This window comes from Microplitis mediator, chromosome 1 (genome assembly GCF_029852145.1).
Source record: "Microplitis mediator isolate UGA2020A chromosome 1, iyMicMedi2.1, whole genome shotgun sequence".
Lineage (NCBI taxonomy): Eukaryota > Metazoa > Arthropoda > Insecta > Hymenoptera > Braconidae > Microplitis > Microplitis mediator.
Window position 1 is genome coordinate 6,406,944 of NC_079969.1, and position 23,313 is coordinate 6,430,256.

Here is a 23,313-nt window from a genome sequence, read left to right on the forward strand (position 1 = left end):
TCTATTTATTAATAATTTTGAATTGATTATTTCTGTAGAAAATAGTGACGAGTGTATTTTATTTTATTCTTAAATATTTTTGTTGTTAATAAAAATAATTATATATTATTTATTTGTTTTATTTTTTCAGTAGATTTTACATTTCTCTTACAATAATTAAAAAAAAAAATTTATTTTATAGTCACCGTAATATGTGTATAATTAAATATATTAATATGATTATTATGAAAATCACACGACAATGAAAAGTTTTCATAAAAATTACATTTTATTTATTCCATCAAAAACATTAAAATTTTTTGATTTTGTGCCAACAAGAGATTAATAATTTTCGAATTTTTTATACCTCATTAAAAAGCCAATCATTTTAACAACACACAATATCAGTCAATAGATACATAAGTCAAACAACACAACACGCAATATTTAATTACTCAGTTGAAGGACAGCAAGGGCATAAATGCAACATATTACTTCATAAATTCGTAAAATAAAATCTAAAGATTATTTGTTATTTAATTTCATGATCAAAAACTAAATAATTTTGTATGAAAGCAAATTTTTACGGATTGTAATTTGGTAATATCGGACGTTCTGCAAATCGAATCCTTAGAAAATCGATTCACCAATTCTTTATAAAACTTTGATTCAAAATGTCAGATTAAAACTCAAAACTTTGACTCATTTATGCGAAGAACCTCGTCCTTTATAACGCGTCTTTGATAAGTATTTTAAATATCCGTCGGTTACTTAAATGACACTGAGTAAAATCAATGAATGAACAGTCATTAAAGTCACGCAATATTACAACAATACGAATAATTAAACCCGCGTTTCAGCAAAAACAGTTTGTTTATTGATAAATCCTAATTTTCGCCGTACTTTCATTCGTTTCATTTCTAATTTTTGTAAACGTTTGTCATATGATTTCGTCATTTTTTTGAACAATATTTCAAAAATAAAAACAGTGACTGTCCACATTAAGCTCAATGTACCGAAAAGATAAACCATTCGGAAATCTTCAAACTCTAATTGATCGAATCCACTTTTATATGATTCAAGTCTAGCAGCTAATTTTTTTTTTCTTTTTAATTCTTTATACCGTTCGAATCGTTCGGCGTAATGAATGTGGCCGGTTTCAAAAAGATTCATTGCTGCTTTATCAATTTTGTTTTTTAAACTCCAACGTTTACGACTCATAAACGCGTTGTACGACTTGAATAATAAGTCTTTAGATATGTATAGATTGTCGCCTAATGCAATCTCACGATACTCAGAAGCAAATATACAAGCGGCTAAAGAATCTTTCGAAACTGAGTGAAATTCCGCAGATCCAACTTTTAACGGACTTGACATATTTATCGTACGAAAATCATTGATCGGATAAGACATATTTACTGAAAGTGAGTCATTTATCGGAACTGGATCCGCGAACGAGACTGAATCAAATATAAAATTAAAGGTTTGTTCCGAACCTGCATAATCTCTCGTAATGTAATGATAGCATTGAACATAATCATGTATATATTGTTCATTCAAGTATTCCTTATCAAAAACACTAGACCATATTCGTGTGTCAGCTATATAATCGCGGATACTTTGGTCGAAGAAGACTTTATATTCATTTGAATGTAAATCATCCAAATTTTCAACCCTACGGTAACTTGGCTTTGCCAGCATTGCCATAAGTTGACCCTCTAATGCCGGATTAAACATCAAAATAAATAAAGATGTGGCTAGAAAAGTAATACGCATGAATAAACGTTCTATGGGTGTCGTCATCCCCATATTCAATACCAACAACAAGATATCAAAAAAAGTTGCAACAAAATTGAACTTATTATTGACTAAAATAAGTATAAAAATACTACTTAGAATAATAATCGAGAGTATCAGAGTTTGATAACCGAACATGCTGTCGACAATTTGGTCAAGGATTGGAATTGAACGCGAGTTTGTTACGATCGTATAGCCTTTTTCTGAGTATAGCGGAATAATATCGAGATACTCGTAAGAAAGTAGATCGAGTGATTGTAATTTCAACCATACATCGTACTTATCATTATTAAATAATTTCTTGGTTCTCTCAGAATGACGAAGAATATCATCGACTATATAATAGTGCATCACTGGTGTGACATTCACCATTGAAAATATGTTTTTAAAAACGAAATACGGGTTTCCGATTTGCAGATTCAGTGGTACAGGTCTTAATTTATGTGATGAATCATCGCCTAATGCATCAAGTGCATAACCTTTTACTGGATAACCGTCCAGATTTTTGGTTTTGTCAAAATGATAACTTTGACACGATTCCGAATCTGTAACAAAAATTTAACATTTAAGAAAAAAATAATCACAAATTAAATGCAGTACCCTACCGTTTTTAAATGTCTGCTTATACAATGTCCATCGATTATCACTCATTTTCTTTTTAACTCTACTCCAGGGTTTCGGTGCTCTATCAGTGTAGGGGTTAAATGTATACACCAGCGTACTTTTGTTGACTTGATCTCGACAAACGTAAAATGATCCAAGGGCTTCAATATCCCACACCATTCTCAGTACTTTCATTGCCTTTCCACAGTTTTCTCCAACAACGAAAACCATTGACTCGACGTTCCAAATAATCGACGATTTTATTTCGTAAAGAAGAGCTTTTAGTTTTTTATCAGACTCTGCTGATATAATGTACGAGGGATGATTTGGATAGTGCCATTTCATCACAGTTGACTCGAAATCATTATCGATCGTTACAATGGACGCGTTGACCACTTCATTTATTGAAATTTCGAACATGATGTCAATCAAGTCAACAGTTATAACCGCAGGGTTTAATTTATCAGGAAAGCACAGCTCAAGTAGTTGTTTCTGTTTAAAAATGTAATAATCAATTATGCAACATATTCGTTAACAATCACGTAACTAGTAAATCTATATAGTTAGACTACTGAGAGCTTGCTGTTTATGTTAACTAAAGGAAACGCTCTCATTACTTTTAGTATAGGTACCAAACGAGCAATTAACACCTTACATGAAAATTTTTTTTGCTATCAAACGTTTTAAATATTCAAAAATGTTAATAATTATATATAAAATATTTGATTTTTTAATTGACAATCGAAATCTCATTTATTATTGTTGCCGATTAAAATCATTGTTAATCTACTAAAAAATCCATAAGCAATTTATTATCCGCAATAATAAATAATTAATTACTATAATTAAAAAAATATTTAACGATCAATTATTCTTATAATTTTAATTCAAATATGTATGTATCTTTTTTTTATCGAAGAGCTATTTTTTTTTTGTTATCAAGTATTACATTCAATTTGAAAAACATTTTTTTTTCTTACAATCGAGTTTATTTCACTTCAGTCAACTTTTTCGAATTCTCTAGTGAAACAAACACTTGAAAAAAAATTTTATTGTTACTGAAAATTTTAAATTGCAAGCATCGATTGGATTGATCAACTTGTCCGACCCTTTCCGACCAACTGTAACTAACCATTTAGGAAAGCAAAATTTTGTTTTTCATAAAAATGATGTTTCACTCAACCCAACCTTCTCCTACTTAAATTATAATTAACAATAAATTAATTACCGTATCATTGTGAAAATCTGACAAATTCGTTGATTCTGGAGACTCCTCGTTGTCATCGCAGTCAACGGAATTCACAAATAGTAAACATAAAAAAATAAACTTTAAGAACATCATCATTATTAAAATATTTTTATAATAAAGTTAAATATTTAATCGCGAAATGATCTGCGGAATACACGCGTCTATTCTCTTCGAATTTTTAGCTGTAACTAACGACAGAATAAATAAATAAACAAATGAAAATATATTAAATATTGAAATATAGTGGGAATGGAAAAGGATACGTGTCCTTTTGTCAATCGATGCGTTACATGTTTCAGCTTTTATTTCAAACTATTTATGCGATTTCGCGTTCATGGTCTCACTCTTTCTAAAAACTGCGCATTATGTTGCTATTGGAGCCAATTGATTTTCAGAAAAAAAATTATATGTTGAGCTACATATTGCCCATGTTAAATTGATGCTTAAAATAAACATTAAAATTTTTGGTACTTTTCATTAATCTTGAAAATTCAACTATTAAGGTCAATAAAAATTAAGCAACTAGATCTTGAAATATTTATGAAACATTTTGATATTTGGATGAACTTATGAAAAATTATTTTTTTCTCTCTAATATTTCAATGTAAGTGTAGATTTTATGTTTAATCGATTCCGCTTCGATCCGAAATTTTATTGTTGAAATAAATTTATATAGTAAAAACGTGTTTTTATTTATTTAAAATCACCAAAAGAAATTTTTTTTAAATTTATAATCCATTACACGATATTTAAGTTATTTAATTCACAAATTGTTATACTTTTTATTTTACCTCGCGAAGTATTTTCATGAATAATATCAATACTTCCGCCCCTTCCCTTAACGACGGAGTACATTTTACTCCGAAGGGATAAAATGGAAAATAATCTGCTCTGCATTCACCTCGTATACATATCGATCAGACAAATAATAAATACACCGTAAAAAATTTGTGGTGTAAAAATGGTCCCCGAGGACATTACACGGTTTATTTGGTGTGAATTGACGGCGTGAAGTATCAATCGGTGTACTTAAATCAGGGTATGAGTATTTTCTTTCACACCGTTCGGTGTTATTACCTTAAATACTGTCCGATAATATGATCTCTATATCATTATTATTTTTGATGTAGATTATTTGAAAATAAAAATCAAATACCTGATGTTGATTTTTCTACTCTCGGTCCATCGTATATGCCATCGTATTCAACGTAAAATCCAATCAGCCAATTAACACAATCGGATTCTATCGAAAATCACCCAATTCAAGTGTGGCCGTGTTCAAATTTCACTCTGAAGTTGACATTGGGGTCTATTGGACCCCAAATAAGTGATGAGAGTTTAAATTTATTCAATTAAATATATTGTAAAATGATGATAAATTTTTGTAATAACAAAAAAATTTGAAACCGGTATTAAAAAACCACAACAAGTAATTACTTGCATGGTTAATTGGTGCCGTCATGCCGCAGTCTCTATATTTCTGTAAATCAATAGTTTACTAATAAATGAAAGTGGTTTTCAGTAACAATCAACTTGAAACGTTGCAAAAAAATATATACTTCTATTCGAAAGAAAAATATGTAATGACTAGTGGACTAGTGTTAAATATTTTTGAATTCTGTGGCGCCCTGATTTGGGCAAATATCATTTTAAGATCATTTTTATGATTACTGATACAGGAAAAAATGAATCTTTAAATTATTTATCTGTAAATTTAATACTATGTAATATACATACATTTTTTTTGCTATAATAAGTATATGAATATGATGCTAATACATTATACTTTTAATAACATGCGTCATATACTTCGCGAGGACTCATTGGCGCGCTCAAAAAATCGAAGAGATCCTCATGTATGGACACGTATCCTTAACAACTAATGAAGTGGATATTCCAGCAAATGATATTATTGAGTTGTCAGTTATGAGCAATAAGTTGAAGTAAATATACATGAATGCTATTCGAGCATTCAGCGATTCAATTCGTTCTATAATTTACTTGAAATTGAAACAATAACTTAAAAAGAAGTTAAGATTATTTGAGGAGTTTCGAACTTCGATAATTTAAAATTTTAATTTCATTAAAATCAGTATAAAAATGTGGACAAAAATTGTTATTTTGTGTTTGTTTGTAAGCTTCATTGTGTGTGAGAATATTGATGAAAGTAATACAGCTCCAACTGATTTGGAAATTTTTCACAATGATACGGTAATTGATATTTTATACGAATACAATAAATTGATTTGTAGGATTATATAATTATTGTCAGATTTTTAAACAGAAACAACTACTTGAGCTGTGCTTTCCTGATAAATTGAACCCTGCGGTTATTACTGTTGACTTGATTGACATCATGTTCGAAATTTCAATAAACGAAGTGGTCAACGCGTCCATTGTAACGATTGATTATGACTTCAAATCAACTATGATGAAATGGCACTATCCAAATCATCCCTCGTACATTATATCAGCAGAGCCTGATAGAAAACTAAAAGCTCTTCTTCACGAAATAAAGTCGTCGATTATTTGGAACATCAAGTCATTGGTTTTCGTTGTTGGTGAAAAATGTGAAAAGGCAATGAAAGTTCTGAGGATGGTGTGGGATATTGAAGCCCTTGGATCATTTTACGTTTGTCGAGATCAAGTCAACAAAACTACGCTGGTGTATACATTTAACCCCTACACAGATAAAGCACCGGAGCCCTGGAGTAGAGTTAAAAAGAAAACGAGTGATAATCGATGGACATTGTATAGGCAGGCATTTAAAAACGGTAGGGTACTGCATTCAATTTGTGATTATATTTATCTTAAATGTTAAATTTTTGTTACAGATTCGGAATCGTGTCAAAGTTATCATTTTGACAAAACCAGAATTCTGGACGGTTTTCCAGTAAAAGGTTATGCACTAAATACATTCGGTGATCCTGCATCAAATGAATTTACACCTGAAGCACTCGACGGGCAAATCGCGAATCCATATTTCGTTTTCAAAAACATATTTTTAATGTTGAATGTCACACCGGTGATGAACTACTATACAATCATTGATGTTCCACATTCTGCCAGAACTAAAAAATTATTTAATAATGATAAGTACGATGTTTGGATAGATTTAAAACCACTCGATCTACTTTATTACGAATATCTCGATATTATTCCGCTATACTCGGAAGAAGGCTATACGATAATAACAAACTCGCGTTCTATTCCAATCCTTGACCAAATTGTCGACAGTATGTTCAGTTATCAAACTCTGATAATTTCGATTATCATTCTAACTAGTATCTTCGTACTTATTTTAATCAATAATAAGTTCAATTTTGTTGACACATTTTTCGATATCTTGTTGTTGGTATTGAATATGGGGATGAGGACACCCATAGAACGTTTATTCATGCGTATTACTTTTCTAGCCGCATCTTTATTTATGTTGATGTTCAATCCAGCATTGGAGGGTCAACTCATGGCAATGCTGGCAAAACCGAGTTACCGTAGGGTTGAAAATTTAGATGATTTACATTCAAATAAATTTAAAGTCTTCTTCGACGATAGAATCCGCGATTATATAGCCGAGACACAAATATGGTCAAATGATTCTGATAAGGAATACTTGTATGAGCAAGGCACGTTTGATTTTGGTCGATGCTACGACCGAATTACGAGAGAATATCATGATCCGGTACAAATCCATAATTTGATATTTGATACACTCCCGTTTATCGATCCAGTTCCGATGAATGATTCACTTTCAGTAAATGTTTCTCTTCTGATTAATGATTCCCGTCCGATAAATCTGTCGAGTCAGACGACGAGCGTATTTCCGGAATATGATTCAGTTACGAAAAATACTTTAGCGGCTTGTATATTTGCTTATAAGTATCGTAACTCTGCATTAAACGACAATTTATATATATCGAAAGACTTATTATTCAAGTCGTACAACGTGTTTATGACTCGTAAACGTTGGAGTTTAAAAAACAAAATTGATAAAGCAGCAATGAATCTTTTTGAAACCGGCCACATTCATTACGCCGAACGATTCGAACGGTATAACGAATTGAAAAGAAAAAAAAAGTTAGCTGCTAGAATCGAATCATATAAAAGTGGATTCGATCAATTAGAGTTCGAAGATTTTCGAATAGTTTATATTTTCGGTACATTGAGCTTAATGTGGACAGTCACTGTTTTTATTTTTGAAATAATGTTCAAAAAAATGACGGAATCATATGACAAACGCTTACAAAAATTAGAAATGAAACAAATGAAAGTACGGCGAAAATTTGCAATAATCAATAAACAAACTGCCGTTGCTGAAACGCGAGTTTAATCATTCGTTATGTTGTAAAATTGCGTGACTTTTGTAAGATTATTTTATTTATTGATTTATTTAATCTGACATCTGGATGATTAACGGATATTTGGAGCACTTATAGAAGCCGGATTGTAAAGTACAGGGTTCCTCGCATAATTTAGTCAAAGTCTCGAGTTTCAATCTATCATTTTAAAACCGATTTTTATGAAGCATTGATCAAACGATTTGCTAAGTATTTGATTAGCATAACATTCCATAATACCAACCGGACAAACTTTCGTAAAAAGTAATTTAGTTTTTAATCATGAAAGTAATAACAAACAATATTTGGTTTATATTTTATGAATTTATAAAATATTTAATTCTGCCCTTGCTGTCCTTCAACTGAGTAATTAACCATTGCGTGTTGTGTTGTTTGACTCATATATCCATTGATTGATATTGTGTGTAGTTAAAATGATTGACTTTTCAATAAGATATATAAAATTTAAAAATTATTAATCGCCCGTTGACACAAAATTTAAAAATTTTTATGTTTTCGATGGAATAAATTAGATGTAATTCTGATGAAAACTTTTATTCGTCGTGTGATTTTCTTAATAACCATATAAATATATTTAGTTATGTACATATATATTAGGGTAGCTAAAAAAAATGATTTTCTCAGCTTTTACCCTTCAAAAAGCTTGAAGTTTGGTAGAAGTAATAAATAATCACCACGTTTGATCTAAAATTTTAGATTACGAGAGGTTGCTCAAGAATTTTCAAAATCTAAAAACGATTTCAACAATCTAGTGTTTCATTGTCTTGAATTTATTATTTTAGAAAACAAAATTTATTTTTTATAAAATAAGTAATTTTCTAACGATTTTACCTTAAAATAAGAATTTTATGAAGACGCGGGAAAATATCAAAATTGTCTGAGCTCAAACTTGGAGAGAATTGATTTTCCTCAACATACCTCAATAACTTTTTGAAGGGTGAAAATAAAAATTCATACATTAAGACTTTTTTTGAGCTACCGTAATATATATAGTAATTGTTTGACAAAATTTATCGATCCACTATCGATGAGCACATCAGATAATCTGCTTAAAAGTGATATTTCTATTGTTGAATTATGAAAATGTATAATATTTAATGATTGTTGCCTAATAAATCAATTAAAAAAAAACAAACAAAAATTCTATCAATGTTGTGGTCAATAATTCCTTTAATTTAAGTAAAGTGATATATTTTTTGTTGAGTTACTATTTTAAAATCCTTCAAGGACCTGTTGGGATTCATGGGTATTTACTATTTTTCGTCTGTTAAATAATGTTGCGCCAATCTCTAATTTGGAACTTTTTTTTATTCTTATGGAACTATTGATTTCTAGTGAGAAGTTTTTCGGAACAAAGGTACAATGTAATAAAAATCTGTTTTGAGAAATATGTCGTTGCATGGAAAGTCTAGTTTCACGAAAAATTACCAGGTGGGTGGCGGCAGGGTGTCAGTCGACCACAGGTGCACCTGTTGCTGAGCTCTCTCTAATTTTGATGTATTTTGTGGGGTTTGAGAAGTAAAATAAAACATTCAAATTATAAGAAGATGAATATATTTTAAAAATTCAAAACTTGATTTCCGCCAGTCGGTCTCCGGACATACGGCGGAGGCATAAGATGTTCATCGGCTGACTGGCTGCTCAGAGTACAATTGAATGTAAACATTAAACATCGCAACGTCGCATCTCAGGTTACTCTGGTGAACACCATGAGTTTTGCCTTCGGACCGCAATGTAGTTCGCGGAATTGGCTTACATGCTTCAATTACTCCGTTGGATAAAAATTTTTCCAACGGAATTACCGTAGACTTAATTGTAATAATTTAAAATCGACGGGAACGTTACAATGTTTTAAAAAGATTATTTTTTGACTGAAAAATTCGCTCATACAAAATACAACATAATTTTTGTTTTGTTGCTATAAAAATTTTAAAAGTTCAAACAAAGTTATACTCGAAGTTCTAATCTGTCTCAAGTTTAAAAGTTCCACATGTCGAACTTTTTCCGAGTCTTTTTGAAACGAATTTTTTTATGATCCTGAAGTTAGTAGACAATTAACAATTTTCGAATTTTCTTTTCAACAGTTTAATTTAAAAAATAAAAGTATGCACATGTATAGAAAATTAAAAAGACGATAGGTGCAGTTTTTTCAAATATTTTTTTTTATAATTCATCATTTTTAAAAGAATTCAAAAATTATTAGACGTCGGCTATCTTCAGTATCATATTTGTTTTTACTCGGAAGGTTACTAGTATATTTGTAAGCAGATTATTTCTATTATTGTTTTTAACTTACTATAGATCCCCCGTAATAACATAAATTAAAAAAAAGAAATTACACTGAATTAGTCGACAAATAGGGGAGGGAGGGGCAAAAGGGGGTACTTAAGGAAATAACAAGTTTTCGAGGTCTCAAATACGCTAAATCTTTTTTTTTAATGATATTCAAAGTAAATAGAAGAAATTTTCAGTTACTGTTGAAAAAAAAATTTTTTCATTTCTGCGGGGTAAGTGGGGTACCCCCTAAAAAAAGTAAAAAAAAAAAATTTCTGGATTTTAAACGAATTTGATTAAGTTGAATTTTTTTTTAAGTAATTTACATGAAGAAAAATTATATTTTACATGTTTATTGGATACAAAAGAAGTAAAAAAAATTTTTAATAGTTTTTATCTTAAAACAAACGTCATTAATATTTTTCAACTGACAATTGATTTTTGTAAAAGTTTACCAAAAAAAATTCAAAGTAACGCTTAAGTATATTTACAGAAGTGATTTTGGAATGTTTAAAAACCATTTAAAACATAAAATTTTTTTTTATCAAATTTTGGGGGTACCCCGTTTTGTCTACCCTACCCCCTTTTGCCCCCCCCCCTCCCGTATTAGTAATGAATGAATTTATTTATTCATTAATTTCAATATAATTTAAAACAAAAAAAATTTAATCAATTTACAAAATTTATGTAAAATAATTAAAACGATAATTACAAAACACTCATACATATAATAAATCCTTAGCGTAGATAAAAAAAATCGGTCTGTCAGTTGACCCTGCGGGCCAGCCCCAAAACTTCCTGCTGTTTTCGAGCTCAACGAGCTCGAAAACATTACTGTAAATACATTTTCGAGCTCTTCGAGCTCGCAAATACTTTTGTATGCCATTGTTTTGTAAAAAACCATTTTTTAGCATTTCCTACTCCCACGATATCTCGCGAACGAATTAACCGATTTTGATGGTTGAGGTAGCATTCGACGCGGCTTATAGAGTTTTAGAGCTAATTAGATTTTGGAATCAATCCATCGAGCAAATTAAAAGTTATCCAAATAAAACATTTTCGAAAAAATTTTATTTTTGAAATATCTCTGAACGCACCCTACCGATTAAGTTCAAATTTTTACGGCTTCAAGACATTAACAATCCGCGTCAAATGACACCTCAAAGATCAAAATCGGTTCATCCGTTCAAGAGTTATGAATATTTACATACATACATACGTACGTACGTACACACATACATACACTCGGACATCATCGTGAAATTAGTCAGGATAGCTTCCTAGGACCTCGAAACGTCGACATCTGATAGAAATTCGATTTTCGTAAATCGGACCGAAACCAATAACTTCCCGAATTTTTGAAAATTTACAATTTTCTTAGCGGGAAGTTAAAAATACTTTTTAATTGGTGGTGGAGCACTGATAGTGCTGCATCCTTATTCGCTGCTAATGGATTAGATGCTATTTTACCGGCCTTGAATGCTGCAGACGTTGCGTCAATTAAAAGCTGCGCTCGTTCTTCCATCCATTTTTAATAAAAATATTTAACGTTATCCTTATGCTTTTCTCCTTGACAATGAATTTTACGAACATTTGGTGAGTCATGGGTTAAATATGTGTCGAGTCGCGATAATACTTGGGCATTTTTTCTATTAAAATAAAAAAAAAATTATTGTAAAATTTAAAATAGAAGATGAGTGTAAATGTAGCGGACATCTGACGAATTTAAAATTATAAATAAATAGAGTAAACAATTTCAGAAATAATATTTATAAAAAATGCACTCATTAACTTCAAAATTTAAAAAAATGTACATTTTTTTTTTTAATTAATTTGATTAATTACTTACTCTATTTATTAATAATTTTGAATTGATTATTTCTGTAGAAAATAGTGACGAGTGTATATTATTTTATTTTTAATTATTTTTGTTGTTAATAAAAATAATTATATATTATTTATTTGTTTTATTTTTTCAGTAGATTTTACATTTCTCTTACAATAATTAAAATGAAAAATTTTATTTTATAGTCACCGTAATAAGTGTATAATTGAATATATTTCTATGATTATTATGGAAATCACACGACAAGGAAAAGTTTTCATGAAAATTACATTTAATTTATTCCGTCAAAAACACGAAAATTTTTTGATTTTGTGCCAACAAGAGATTAATAATTTTCGAATTTTTTATACCTTATTAAAAAGTCAATCATTTTAACAACACACAATATCAATCGATAGATACATAAGTCAAACAACACAACACGCAATATTTAATTACTCAGTTGAAGGACAGCAAGGGCATAAATGCAACATATTACTTCATAAATTCATAAAATAAAAACCAAGAATGGTTTGTTATTTAATTTCACGATCAAAAACTAAATAATTTTGTACGAAAGCAAATTTTTACGGTTTGTAATTTAGTAATATCGGATGGTCTGCAAATCGAATCCTTAGAAAATCGATTCACCAATTCTTTATAAAACTTTGATTCAAAATGTCAGATTAAAACTCAAAACTTTGACTCATTTATACGAGGAACCTTGTCCTTTATAACGCGTCTTTGATAAGTATTTTAAATATCCGTCGATTACTTAAATGACAAAGAGTAAAATCAATAAATGAACAGTCATTAAAGTCACGCAATATTACAACAATACGAATAATTAAACCCGTGTTTCGGCAAAAGCAGTTTGTTTATTGATAAATCCTAATTTTCGCTGTATTTTAATTCGTTTCATTTCTAATTTTCGTAATCGTTTGTCATATGATTCCGTCATTTTTTTGAACAATATTTCAAAAATAAAAACAGTGATTGTCCACATTAAGCTCAATGTACCAAAGAGATAAACTATTCGAAAATCTTCAAACTCTAATTGATCGAATCCACTTTTATATGATTTAAGTCTAGCAGCTAATATCCTTTTTCTTATTATTTTTTTATAACGTTCAAATCGTTCGGCGTAATGAATGTGACCGGTTTCAAAAAGATTCATTGCTGCTTTATCGATTTTGTTTTTCAAACTCCAACGTTTACGACTCATAAACACGTTGTACGACTTGAATAATAAGTCTTTCGATATGTATAAATTGTCGCCTAATGCAGACTCACGATACTTATAAGCAAATATACAAGCAGCTAAAGAATCTTTTGTAACTGAGTCAAATTCCGAAAATCCATCTTTTAACGGACTTGACATATTTACCGAGAGTGAATCATTAATGGGATAAGAAACATTTACTGGAATCGAATCATTCATCGGAACTGGATCGATGAATGGGATTGTATCAAATACCAGAATTTCGAGTTGTACTGAACCTGCATAATCTCTCGTAATGTAGTTGTAGCAGCGACCAAAATCAAACGTGCCTTGCTCATACAAGTATTCCTTATCAGAATCACTTGACCATAATTGTGTGTCAGCTATATACTCGCGGATTGTATCGTCGAAAAATACTTGATATTCATTTGAATGTAAATCATCTAAATTTTCAACCCTACGGTAACTCGGCTTCGCCAGCATTGCCATGAGTTGACCCTCTAATGCCGGATTAAACATCAAAATAAATAAAGATGTGGCTAGAAAAGTAATACGCATGAATAAACGTTCTATGGGTGTCGTCATCCCCATATTCAATACCAACAACAAGATATCGAACAAGGTTTCGATAAAATTAAACTTATTATTGATTAAAATAAGTACGAAGATACTAGTTAGAATGATAATCGAAAGTATCAGAGTTTGATAACTGAACATGCTGTCGGCAATTTCCTCAAGGATTGGAACAGAACGTGAGTTTGTTACTATCATGTAGCCTTCTTCTTCCGAGTATAGAGGAATAATATCGAGATATTCGTAATAAAGTAGATCGAGTGGTTGTGATTTCAACCATACATCGTACTTATCATTATTAAATAATTTTTTAGTTCTTACAGAATGTGGAACATCATCAATCATACAGTAATGCATCACCGGTGTGACATTCAACATTGAAAATATGTTTTCAAATACGAAATATGGATTCGCGATTTGCCCATCGAGTGCTTCAGGTGTAAATTCATTTGATGAAACATCACTTAATGTATTTAGTGCATAACCTTTTACTGGAAAACCGTCCAGAATTCTGGTTTTGTCAAAATGATAACTTTGACACGATTCCGAATCTGTAACAAAAATTTAACATTTAAGATAAATATAATCACAAATTGAATGCAGTACCCTACCGTTTTTAAATGCCTGCCTATACAATGTCCATCGATTATCACTCGTTTTCTTTTTAACTCTACTCCAGGGCTCCGGTGCTTTATCTGTGTAAGGGTTAAATGTATACACCAGCGTACTTTTGTTGACTTGATCTCGACAGACGTAAAACGATCCAAGGGCTTCAATATCCCACACCATCCTCAGTACTTTCATTGCCTTCCCACAGTTTTCACCAACAACGAAAACCAATGACTCGACGTTCCAAATAATCGACGATTTTATTTCGTGAAGAAGAGCTTTTAGTTTTTTATCAGACTCTGCTGATAGAATGTACGAGGGATGATTTGGATAGTGCCATTTCATCATAGTTGATTTGAAATCATAATCGATTGTTACAATCGACGCGTTGACCACTTCGTTTATTGAAATTTCGAACATGATGTCAATCAAGTCAACAGTTATAACCGCAGGGTTCAATTTATCAGGAAAGCACAGCTCAAGTAGTTGTTTCTGTTTAAAAATTCAATAATCAATTATGCAACATATTCGGTATCAATCACTTAACCAGTAAATCTATAGTCAGACCACTGAGAGCTTGATCTTTATTTAACGGTGCACGGAGAGAAATGTCAAGTAAATATGCCTAGTGCAGCATAGTAATAATTACATCACTCTATAGTGTATGTGACGTCGCACCTATGGGGCTGCTTATCAAGACTATAGATTAACGTAATTATTGCTATGCTGCATAGACGAATTTACTTAACGTTTCTTTCCGTGTGGGGTACAGAAATTGTATGTTCATTGAAGGAAACGCTCTCAGTACTTTCAGTATAGGTACAAACGAACTATGAGCGACTTACATGAACATTTTTTTGCTCTTAAAAATTTTGAATATTTAAAAATCTCATTCTACATATACCTATATAATATTCGCTTTTTTAATTGACGATCGAAATCTCGATTATTATTGTTGCCAATTAAAATCATTATCAATTTAATAAAAACTTATAAACAATTTATTATCCACAATAGTAAATAATTAATGACCATCATCAAAAAATTATTTAACGATCAAATATTATTATAATTTTATTTAGATTTTAATTCAAATAAGTTACTTTTTTAACTTCCCGCTAAGAAAATTGTAAATTTTCAAAAATTCGGGAAGTTATTGGTTTCGGTCCGATTTACGAAAATCGAATTTCCATCAGATGTCGACGTTTCGAGGTCCTAGGGAGCTATCCTGACTAATTTCACGATGATGTCCGAGTGTATGTATGTATGTATGTACGTACGTACGTACGTACGTATGTAAATACCTGTATCTTTTGAACGGATGAACCGATTTTGAACTTTAAGGTGTCATTCGACGCGGATTGTCAATATCTTGAAGCCAAGAGAAAATTGAGCTTGATCGGTAGGGCTCGTTCAGAGATATTTCAAAAATAAAGTTTTTTCAAAAATGTTTTTTTTGGATAACTTTTAATGTGCTCGATGGATTAATTCCAAAATGGACTGGGCTCTAGAGCTTTATAAGCCGCGTCGAATGCCACCTCAACCATCAAAATCGGTTCATTCGTTCAAGAGAAACCGTTGTCGAAAGAATTAAAAAAAAAAAAATTTTTTATTTTTCCTGAAATATCTCAAAAACGACTTGATAAATCAAATCCAAAATTTGATCAGCTTCAGAACTTGACAAAACGCGTCGATTGCCGCCTCAACCATCAAAATCGGTTAATTCGTTCGCGAGATATCGTGGGAGAAAGAAATGCTAAAAAATGGTTTTTTACAAAACAATGGCATACAAAAGTATTTGCGAGCTCGAAGAGCTCGAAAATGTATTCACAATAATGTTTTCGAGCTCAACGAGCTCGAAAACAGCGGGAAGTTTTGGGGCTGGCCCGCAGGGTCAACTGACAGACCGATTTTTTTTTCGCGTATGCAATTGTATTTCTTATAATCAGTGATTATATTCCTTTTGAAAAAAAAAAAAGATTTTTCTTACAATCGGGTTCATTTTTCCTCAGTTAAATTTTTCAAATTCTCTAGTGAAACAAACACTTAAAAAAAAATATTTCTTTTGTTAATGAAAATTTCAAATTTCCAGCACCGACTGGATTGATCAACTTGCCCACCCTTTTCTACAAACTGTAACTCACCATTTAAAAATTTAAAAAATTTTTTTTCTTCATGAAAATGATGTTTCACTCAGTCCAACCTTCCCCCTAATTATAATTAAAATTAAATTATAATTAACAATAGATTAATTACCATATCATTGTGAAAATCTGACAAATTCGTTGATTCTGGAGACTCCTCGTTGTCATCGCAGTCGACGGAATTCACAAGTAGGAAACATAAAAAAATAAACTTTAAGAACATCAACATTATAAAAATATTTTTTATACTAAAGTTAAATAATTAATCGCGAAATGATCTGCAGAATACGTGCGTCTATTCTCTTTGACTTTTTAGCTGTAACTAACGACAGAATAAATAAATAAACAAATAAAAATATATTAAATATTGAAATATAGTGGGAATGGGAAAGGATACGTGTCCTTTTGTCAATCGATGCGTTACATGTATCAGCTTTTATTTCAAACTATTTATGCTATTTCGCGTTCATGATCTCACTCTTTATAAAAACTGCGCATTATGTTGCTATTGCAGCCAATTGATTTTCAGAGAAAAAATTATATATTGACCTACATATTGTCCATATTAAATTTATGCATAAAATAAATATTAAACTTTTTTGTTACTTATATTTTTAAAAAACTTGAAAAACTTTAACTATTACGGTAAATAAAAATTAAGCTACTAGATCTTGAAATATTTATGAAATATTTCGATATTTAAATGAACTTATGAAAATTTATTTTTTTTTCTTTAAATAAAATCTGTCGAAAAAAACTACATTTGAAAATTTCCTTTTTTTTTCTCTAATATTTCAATGTCAGTGTAGATTTTATGTTTAATCGCATCCGCTTCGATCCGGAATTTTAATGTTGAAATAAATTTATATGATAAAAACGGGTTTTTATATATTTAAAATCACCAAAAAAATTTTTTTTAAATTTATAATACATTACACGATACTTAAGTTATTCAATTCACAAATTGTTACTTTTTTTATTTTACTCCACGGAGTATTTTCATAAATAATATCAATACTTCGGCCCCTTCCCTTAACGACGGACTACATTTTACTCCGAAGGGATAAAATGAAAAAAAATCTGCTCTGCATTCACCCGAATATATATCGATCAGACAAATAATAAATACACCGTAAAAAATTTTTGGTGTAAAAATGGTCCCCGAAGATATTACACGGTATAATACCTGATGTTGATTTTTATACTTTCGGTCCATCGTATATGCCATCGTATTCAACGTAAAATCCAATAAAGTCAATTAACACAAACGGATTGTATCGAAAATCACCAAATTCAAGTGTGGTCGCGTTCAAATTTTACTCTGAAGTTGATCCTGGGATTTATTCGACTTAATAAGTGATTATAGTCAAAATTTATTCAATTAAATTTATTGTAAAAAAATGATAAATTGTTGTAATAGCAAAAAAATTTGTAACTGGTATTAAAAAACCACAACAAATAATTACTCGGTTAATTGGTGTCGTCATGCCCCAGTCTCTATATTTCTGTAAATCAATAGTTTACTAATAAATGAAAGTGGTTTTCAGTAACAATCAACTTGCAACGTTGCAAAAAAATATATACTTCTATTCGAAAGAAAAATATGTAATGACTAATGGACTAGTGTTAAATATTTTTGAATTCTGTGGCGCCCAGTTCTGGGCAAATATTTTTTTAAGATAATTTTTATGATTACTGATGCTGGGAAAAAATGAATCTTTAAATTATTTATCTGTAAATTGAATACTATGTAATATACATACATTTGTTTTGCTATAATGAGTATATGAGTATGATGCTAATGCGCTATGCTTTTAATAACATGCGTCATATACTTCTCGAGGACTCATTGGCGCGCTCGAAAAATCGAAGAGATCCTCATGTACGGACACGTATCCTTAACAACTAATGAAGTGGATATTCCAGCAAATGATACTATTGAGTTGTCAGTTATGAGCAATAAGTTGAAGTGGATATACATGGATGCTATATTCGAGCATTCAGTGATTCAATTTGTTTGATAATTTACTTAAAATTGAAACAATAACTTGAAAAGAAGTTGAGATTATTTGAGGATTTTCGAACTTTTGATAATTTAAAATTTTAATTTCATTAAAATCAGTATAAAAATGTGGACAAAAATTGTTATATTGTGTTTGTTGGTAAGCTTCATTGTGTGTGACAATATTGATGAAAGTGATGCAGCTCCAACTGATTTGGAAATTTTTCACAATGATACGGTAATTTTTATTTTATTCGAATACAATAAATTGGTTTGTATGATTATATAATTATTGTCCGATTTTTAAACAGAAACAACTACTTGAGCTGTGCTTTCCTGATGAATTGAACCCTGCGGTTATAACTGTTAACTTGATTGACATCATGTTCGAAATTTCAATAAATGAAGTGGTCAACGCGTCCATTGTAACGATCGATAATGATTTCGACTCAACTGTGATGAAATGGCACTATCCAAATCATCCCTCGTACATTCTATCAGCAGAATCTGATAGAACACTAAAAGCTCTTCTTCACGAAATAAAATCGTCAATTATTTGGAACGTCGAGTCATTGGTTTTCGTTGTTGGTGAAAAATGTGAAAAGGCAATGAAAGTTCTGAGGATGGTGTGGGATATTGAAGCCCTTGGATCATTTTACGTTTGTCGAGATCAAGTCAACAAAAGTACGATGGTGTATACATTTAACCCCTACACTGATAGAGCACCGAAATCCTGGAGTAGAGTTAAAAAGAAAACGAGTGATAATCGATGGACATTGTATAGGCAGACATTTAACAACGGTAGGGTTCTGCATTCAATTTGTCATTTTGTTTTTATTAAATATTGAATTTTTGTTACAGATTCGGAGTCGTGTCAAAGTTATCATTTTGACAAAACCAGAATTCTGAATGGTTTTCCAGTAAAAGGTTATGCACCTTCGCCCACCTTTCGTGATTTATCGGATAAATTAGGTATTCGCGGAAACCTGAATTTTGTTATTAAACAGATATTTTCAATGTTGAATGTCACACCAGTGTTGGACTACTATCGGGATATTGGATTTTTCGATTCTGACAGAATTGAAAAATGGTTTAATAATGATACTTACGATATATGGATAGATTTAATACCACTTGATATACTATATTACGAATATCTCGATGTTATTCCCCTATACTCGGAAGAAGGCTACACGATAGTAACAAACTCACGTACTGTTCCAATCCTTGAGAAAATTGTCGACACTATGTTCAGTTATCAAACTCTGATACTCTCGATTATTATTCTAAGTAGTATTTTTATACTTATTTTAGTCAATAATAAGTTCAATTTTATCGAAACTTTGTTCGATATCTTGTTGTTGGTATTGAATATGGGGATGAGGACACGCATACAGCGTTTATTCATGCGTATTACTTTTCTATCTGCATCTTTATTTATGTTGATGTTTAATCCAGCATTAGAGGGTCAACGCATGGCGTTGCTTGCAAAACCGAGTTACCGTAGGGTTGAAAATTTGAATGATTTACATTCACATAAGTATAAAATATTTTTTGACCCTAATATCCGTGAATATATATTAGACACTGAAATATGGTCAAGTGATTCTGATAAGGAATACTTGTATGAATCATTTATGGCAAGTGATTTATGCTACTATTACATTATGAGAGAAATTCAAATGTCAGAGACAACTGATGAGGTAATTGATTCTGATCCGATAAATTATACACTTTCAGTAAACTTTGTTGATTCGATTAATGATTCACGTCCGATAAATATGTCAAGTCCGTTAAATTCTGGACTTGCAGAATTTGAGTCAGTTTCGAAAGATTCTTTAGCAGCTTGTATATTTGCTTATAAGTATCGTGAGACTGCAGTAGGCGACAATCTATACATTTCGAAGGACGTATTATTCAAATCGTACAACGTGTTTATGAGTCGTAAACGTTGGAGTTTGAAAAACAAAATCGATAAAGCAGCAATGAATCTTTTTGAAACCGGCCACATTCATTACGTCGAACGATTTGACCGTTATAAAGAAATAACAAGAAAAAGGAAATTAGCTGCTAGACTTGAATCATATAAAAGTGGATTTGATCAATTAGAGTTTGAAGATTTTCGCATAGTTTATCTTTTCGGTACATTGAGCTTAATGTGGACAATCACTGTTTTTATTTTTGAAATCTTGTTCAAAAAAATGACGGAATCATATGACAAACGTTTACAAAAATTAGAAATGAAACAAATGAAAGTACGGCGAAAATTAGCGTTAATCAATAAACAAACTGCCTTTGCTGAAACACGAGTTTAAGTTTATTCGTTTTGTTGTAAAATTGCGTGACTTTCGTAAGACTTTATTCATTTATTGATTTATTTAATCTGACATTTGGATGATTAACGCATATTTGGAGTACTTATTGAAGCCGGATTATTAAGAACAGGGTTCCTCGCATAATTTAATCAAAGTCTTGAGCTTGAATCTATCATTTTAAAATCAATTTTTATGAAGCACTGGTCAAGCGATTTTTTCAGTATTCGATTTGCAGAACATTCGATATTACCAACCAGACAAACTTTCGTAAAAAAAAATTTAGTTTTTAATCATGAAAGTAATAACGAACAATATTTGGTTTATATTTTATGAATTTATAAACTATTCAATTCTGCTTTTGCTGTCCTTGAACTGATTGATTAAATATTGCGTGTCGTGTTGTTTGACTCATATATCCATTGATTAATTTTGTGTGTAGTTAAAATGATTGACTTTTCAATGAGATATATAGGGGAAGGGGGGGGGGCAAAACGGGATAGGCCGGCAAAATGGGATACCCTCAAAATTTCGTCAAAATTTTTTTTTCTCGAAAAACTTTCGAAAATGGTCAAAAATGACATCTAGTATCATTTTACACTATTAAAAGCTAAAAAAAAATATTTTTATATTTTTTGCGAAAAGTACAATATTGGCGCCAATTTCAAATTTTGAAAAGAAATAATAAGGAAAAACTTCTTTAAAAATATGTTGAGAGTAAATTTTATTACTTACATCAATTTAGAAAGACATTATTACATCATTTTTATTCACTGGAAAAAAAAAAAAAAAAATTTACTTTTTTTTGGGGTATCCCCTTTGCCCGCAGAAAATAAAAATTTTTTTTCTGATGGCAGTCTAAAATTCGTTATATTTATTTCAAATAGAATCGAAATGAAGCCAATTTACGATATTTATGTCCCTAAAAACTAAATTTTTCGTTAAGTATCCCGTTTTGCCCCCCCTTCCCCTAAAATGCGAAAATTATTAATCGCCTATTGGCACAAAATTAAAAAATTTTTCGGTAATGGTCTAGAAGTGGGGCTCCACCTATTTTTCAAAGTTCCAAATGCTTACACCTTAAATATCTATAATTAAACTTTTTCCACGTGTTCAGCTACACGGCGGATTAAATTTTCTGTATGTGTTTTTGTCTTTAACACTAGATATCTATCTGAACCTTGCAATCAGAGTGTACAAAATTGATAACATAAAATCATGCAAATTTTCCAAAATAAATTTAATAAATTTTCTAATAAATATAAATAATTAATTTTATTAATACCGTAAGATAGACGGTGGTGATAGAAAGGTCTAACTAAGAGCTACAAAGATTTTTTGAACTCTTGTATAGTGAAAATTGGCATATTTCTGTTATTTCAATACTTAAACGGTGTACAACAGCTCACCTAACATTTAGTTGCAAGTAGTTTGGACGGTATCCGCCTTCCTTTGCTAGTATAGTGTCTGGCTGGAACCCACAGCACAGTTTTACGCCGGCTCGTACTGGTAAGAGGTGTAGTCTAAGGCAAGAGTGCGTTAACATAGCCTTACTGACGAGTCCGTTAACGTACTTAGGACGAAACTACAGAAATTATGGCAAATAGGCATATACCTCAAATTTTAGTGTTTGACTTAAGAGTCAATACACAGAATAAAATGAAAAATATGTCAAATAATGCAGTGTTGCACGGAACTGAAAATTCATGATCTAACATCTAAATCAAGCATAATTTATACCTTTGGTATACACTTATAACTTATTAAGGCTCAAATAACACCTAAAGATGCAATTATATTTTTAATCCGCCGACAAATGCTAGAGAATGAAATTGGTTTCAAAGCGATTTGTCTATATTTGGATTTTTGCTTGATATAAACAGGTGGAGCCCCGATTATAGACCATTACCAATTTTTCATTTTTTCGATGGAATAAATTAGATATAATTCTTATGAAAACTTTTCTTTGTTGTGTGATTTCTTAATAACCATATAAATATATTCAGTTATTTACATATATATTAGGGTAGCTTAAAAAAAAACGATTTTTTCAGCTCTTACCCTTCAAAAAGTTTGAGTTTGGTAAAAGAAAAAAATTATCACCACGTTTGATCTAAAATTTTAGTTTACGAGAGGTTGCTCAAGAATTTTCTAAATCTAAAAACCATTTAAACAATCCAGTGTTTCATTGTTTTAAATTTTTGATTTTGGACAACCAAAATTAACTACCCATAAAATAAGTAATTTTCTAACAATTTCACCTTAAAATAAGAATTTTATGAAGACGCGGAAAAATTTCAAAATTTTCTAAGCTCAAACTTGGGGAGAAAATATTTTCCTCACCATACCTTAATAACTTTTTGAAG

General features: G+C 30.6%; 3 protein-coding genes across 3 annotated transcripts; 1 reads left to right on the plus strand and 2 right to left on the minus strand.

Annotated features, from left to right (window-relative positions):
* Positions 1-238: 238 nt before the first annotated feature.
* Positions 239-3,790, minus strand: LOC130669626 (uncharacterized). Its single transcript, XM_057472622.1, has 3 exons — positions 3,608-3,790; positions 2,382-2,871; positions 239-2,321 (listed from the first exon to the last, which is right to left on the minus strand). Exons 1-3 carry the CDS (start codon positions 3,722-3,724, stop codon positions 823-825), a joined length of 2,106 nt encoding a protein of 701 aa, XP_057328605.1. The 5' UTR covers positions 3,725-3,790; the 3' UTR covers positions 239-822.
* A 1,817-nt stretch (positions 3,791-5,607) lies between these two features.
* LOC130670014 (uncharacterized) lies at positions 5,608-9,015 on the plus strand. The gene is made up of 3 exons (XM_057473187.1): positions 5,608-5,839; positions 5,913-6,402; positions 6,463-9,015. Exons 1-3 carry the CDS (start codon positions 5,729-5,731, stop codon positions 7,956-7,958), a joined length of 2,097 nt encoding a protein of 698 aa, XP_057329170.1. The 5' UTR covers positions 5,608-5,728; the 3' UTR covers positions 7,959-9,015.
* Positions 9,016-12,430: 3,415 nt separating this feature from the next.
* Positions 12,431-16,931, minus strand: LOC130669442 (uncharacterized). The gene is made up of 3 exons (XM_057472361.1): positions 16,746-16,931; positions 14,492-14,981; positions 12,431-14,431 (listed from the first exon to the last, which is right to left on the minus strand). The coding sequence occupies exons 1-3, from the start codon at positions 16,860-16,862 to the stop codon at positions 12,933-12,935; spliced, it is 2,106 nt and encodes a 701-aa protein (XP_057328344.1). The 5' UTR covers positions 16,863-16,931; the 3' UTR covers positions 12,431-12,932.
* Positions 16,932-23,313: the final 6,382 nt, after the last annotated feature.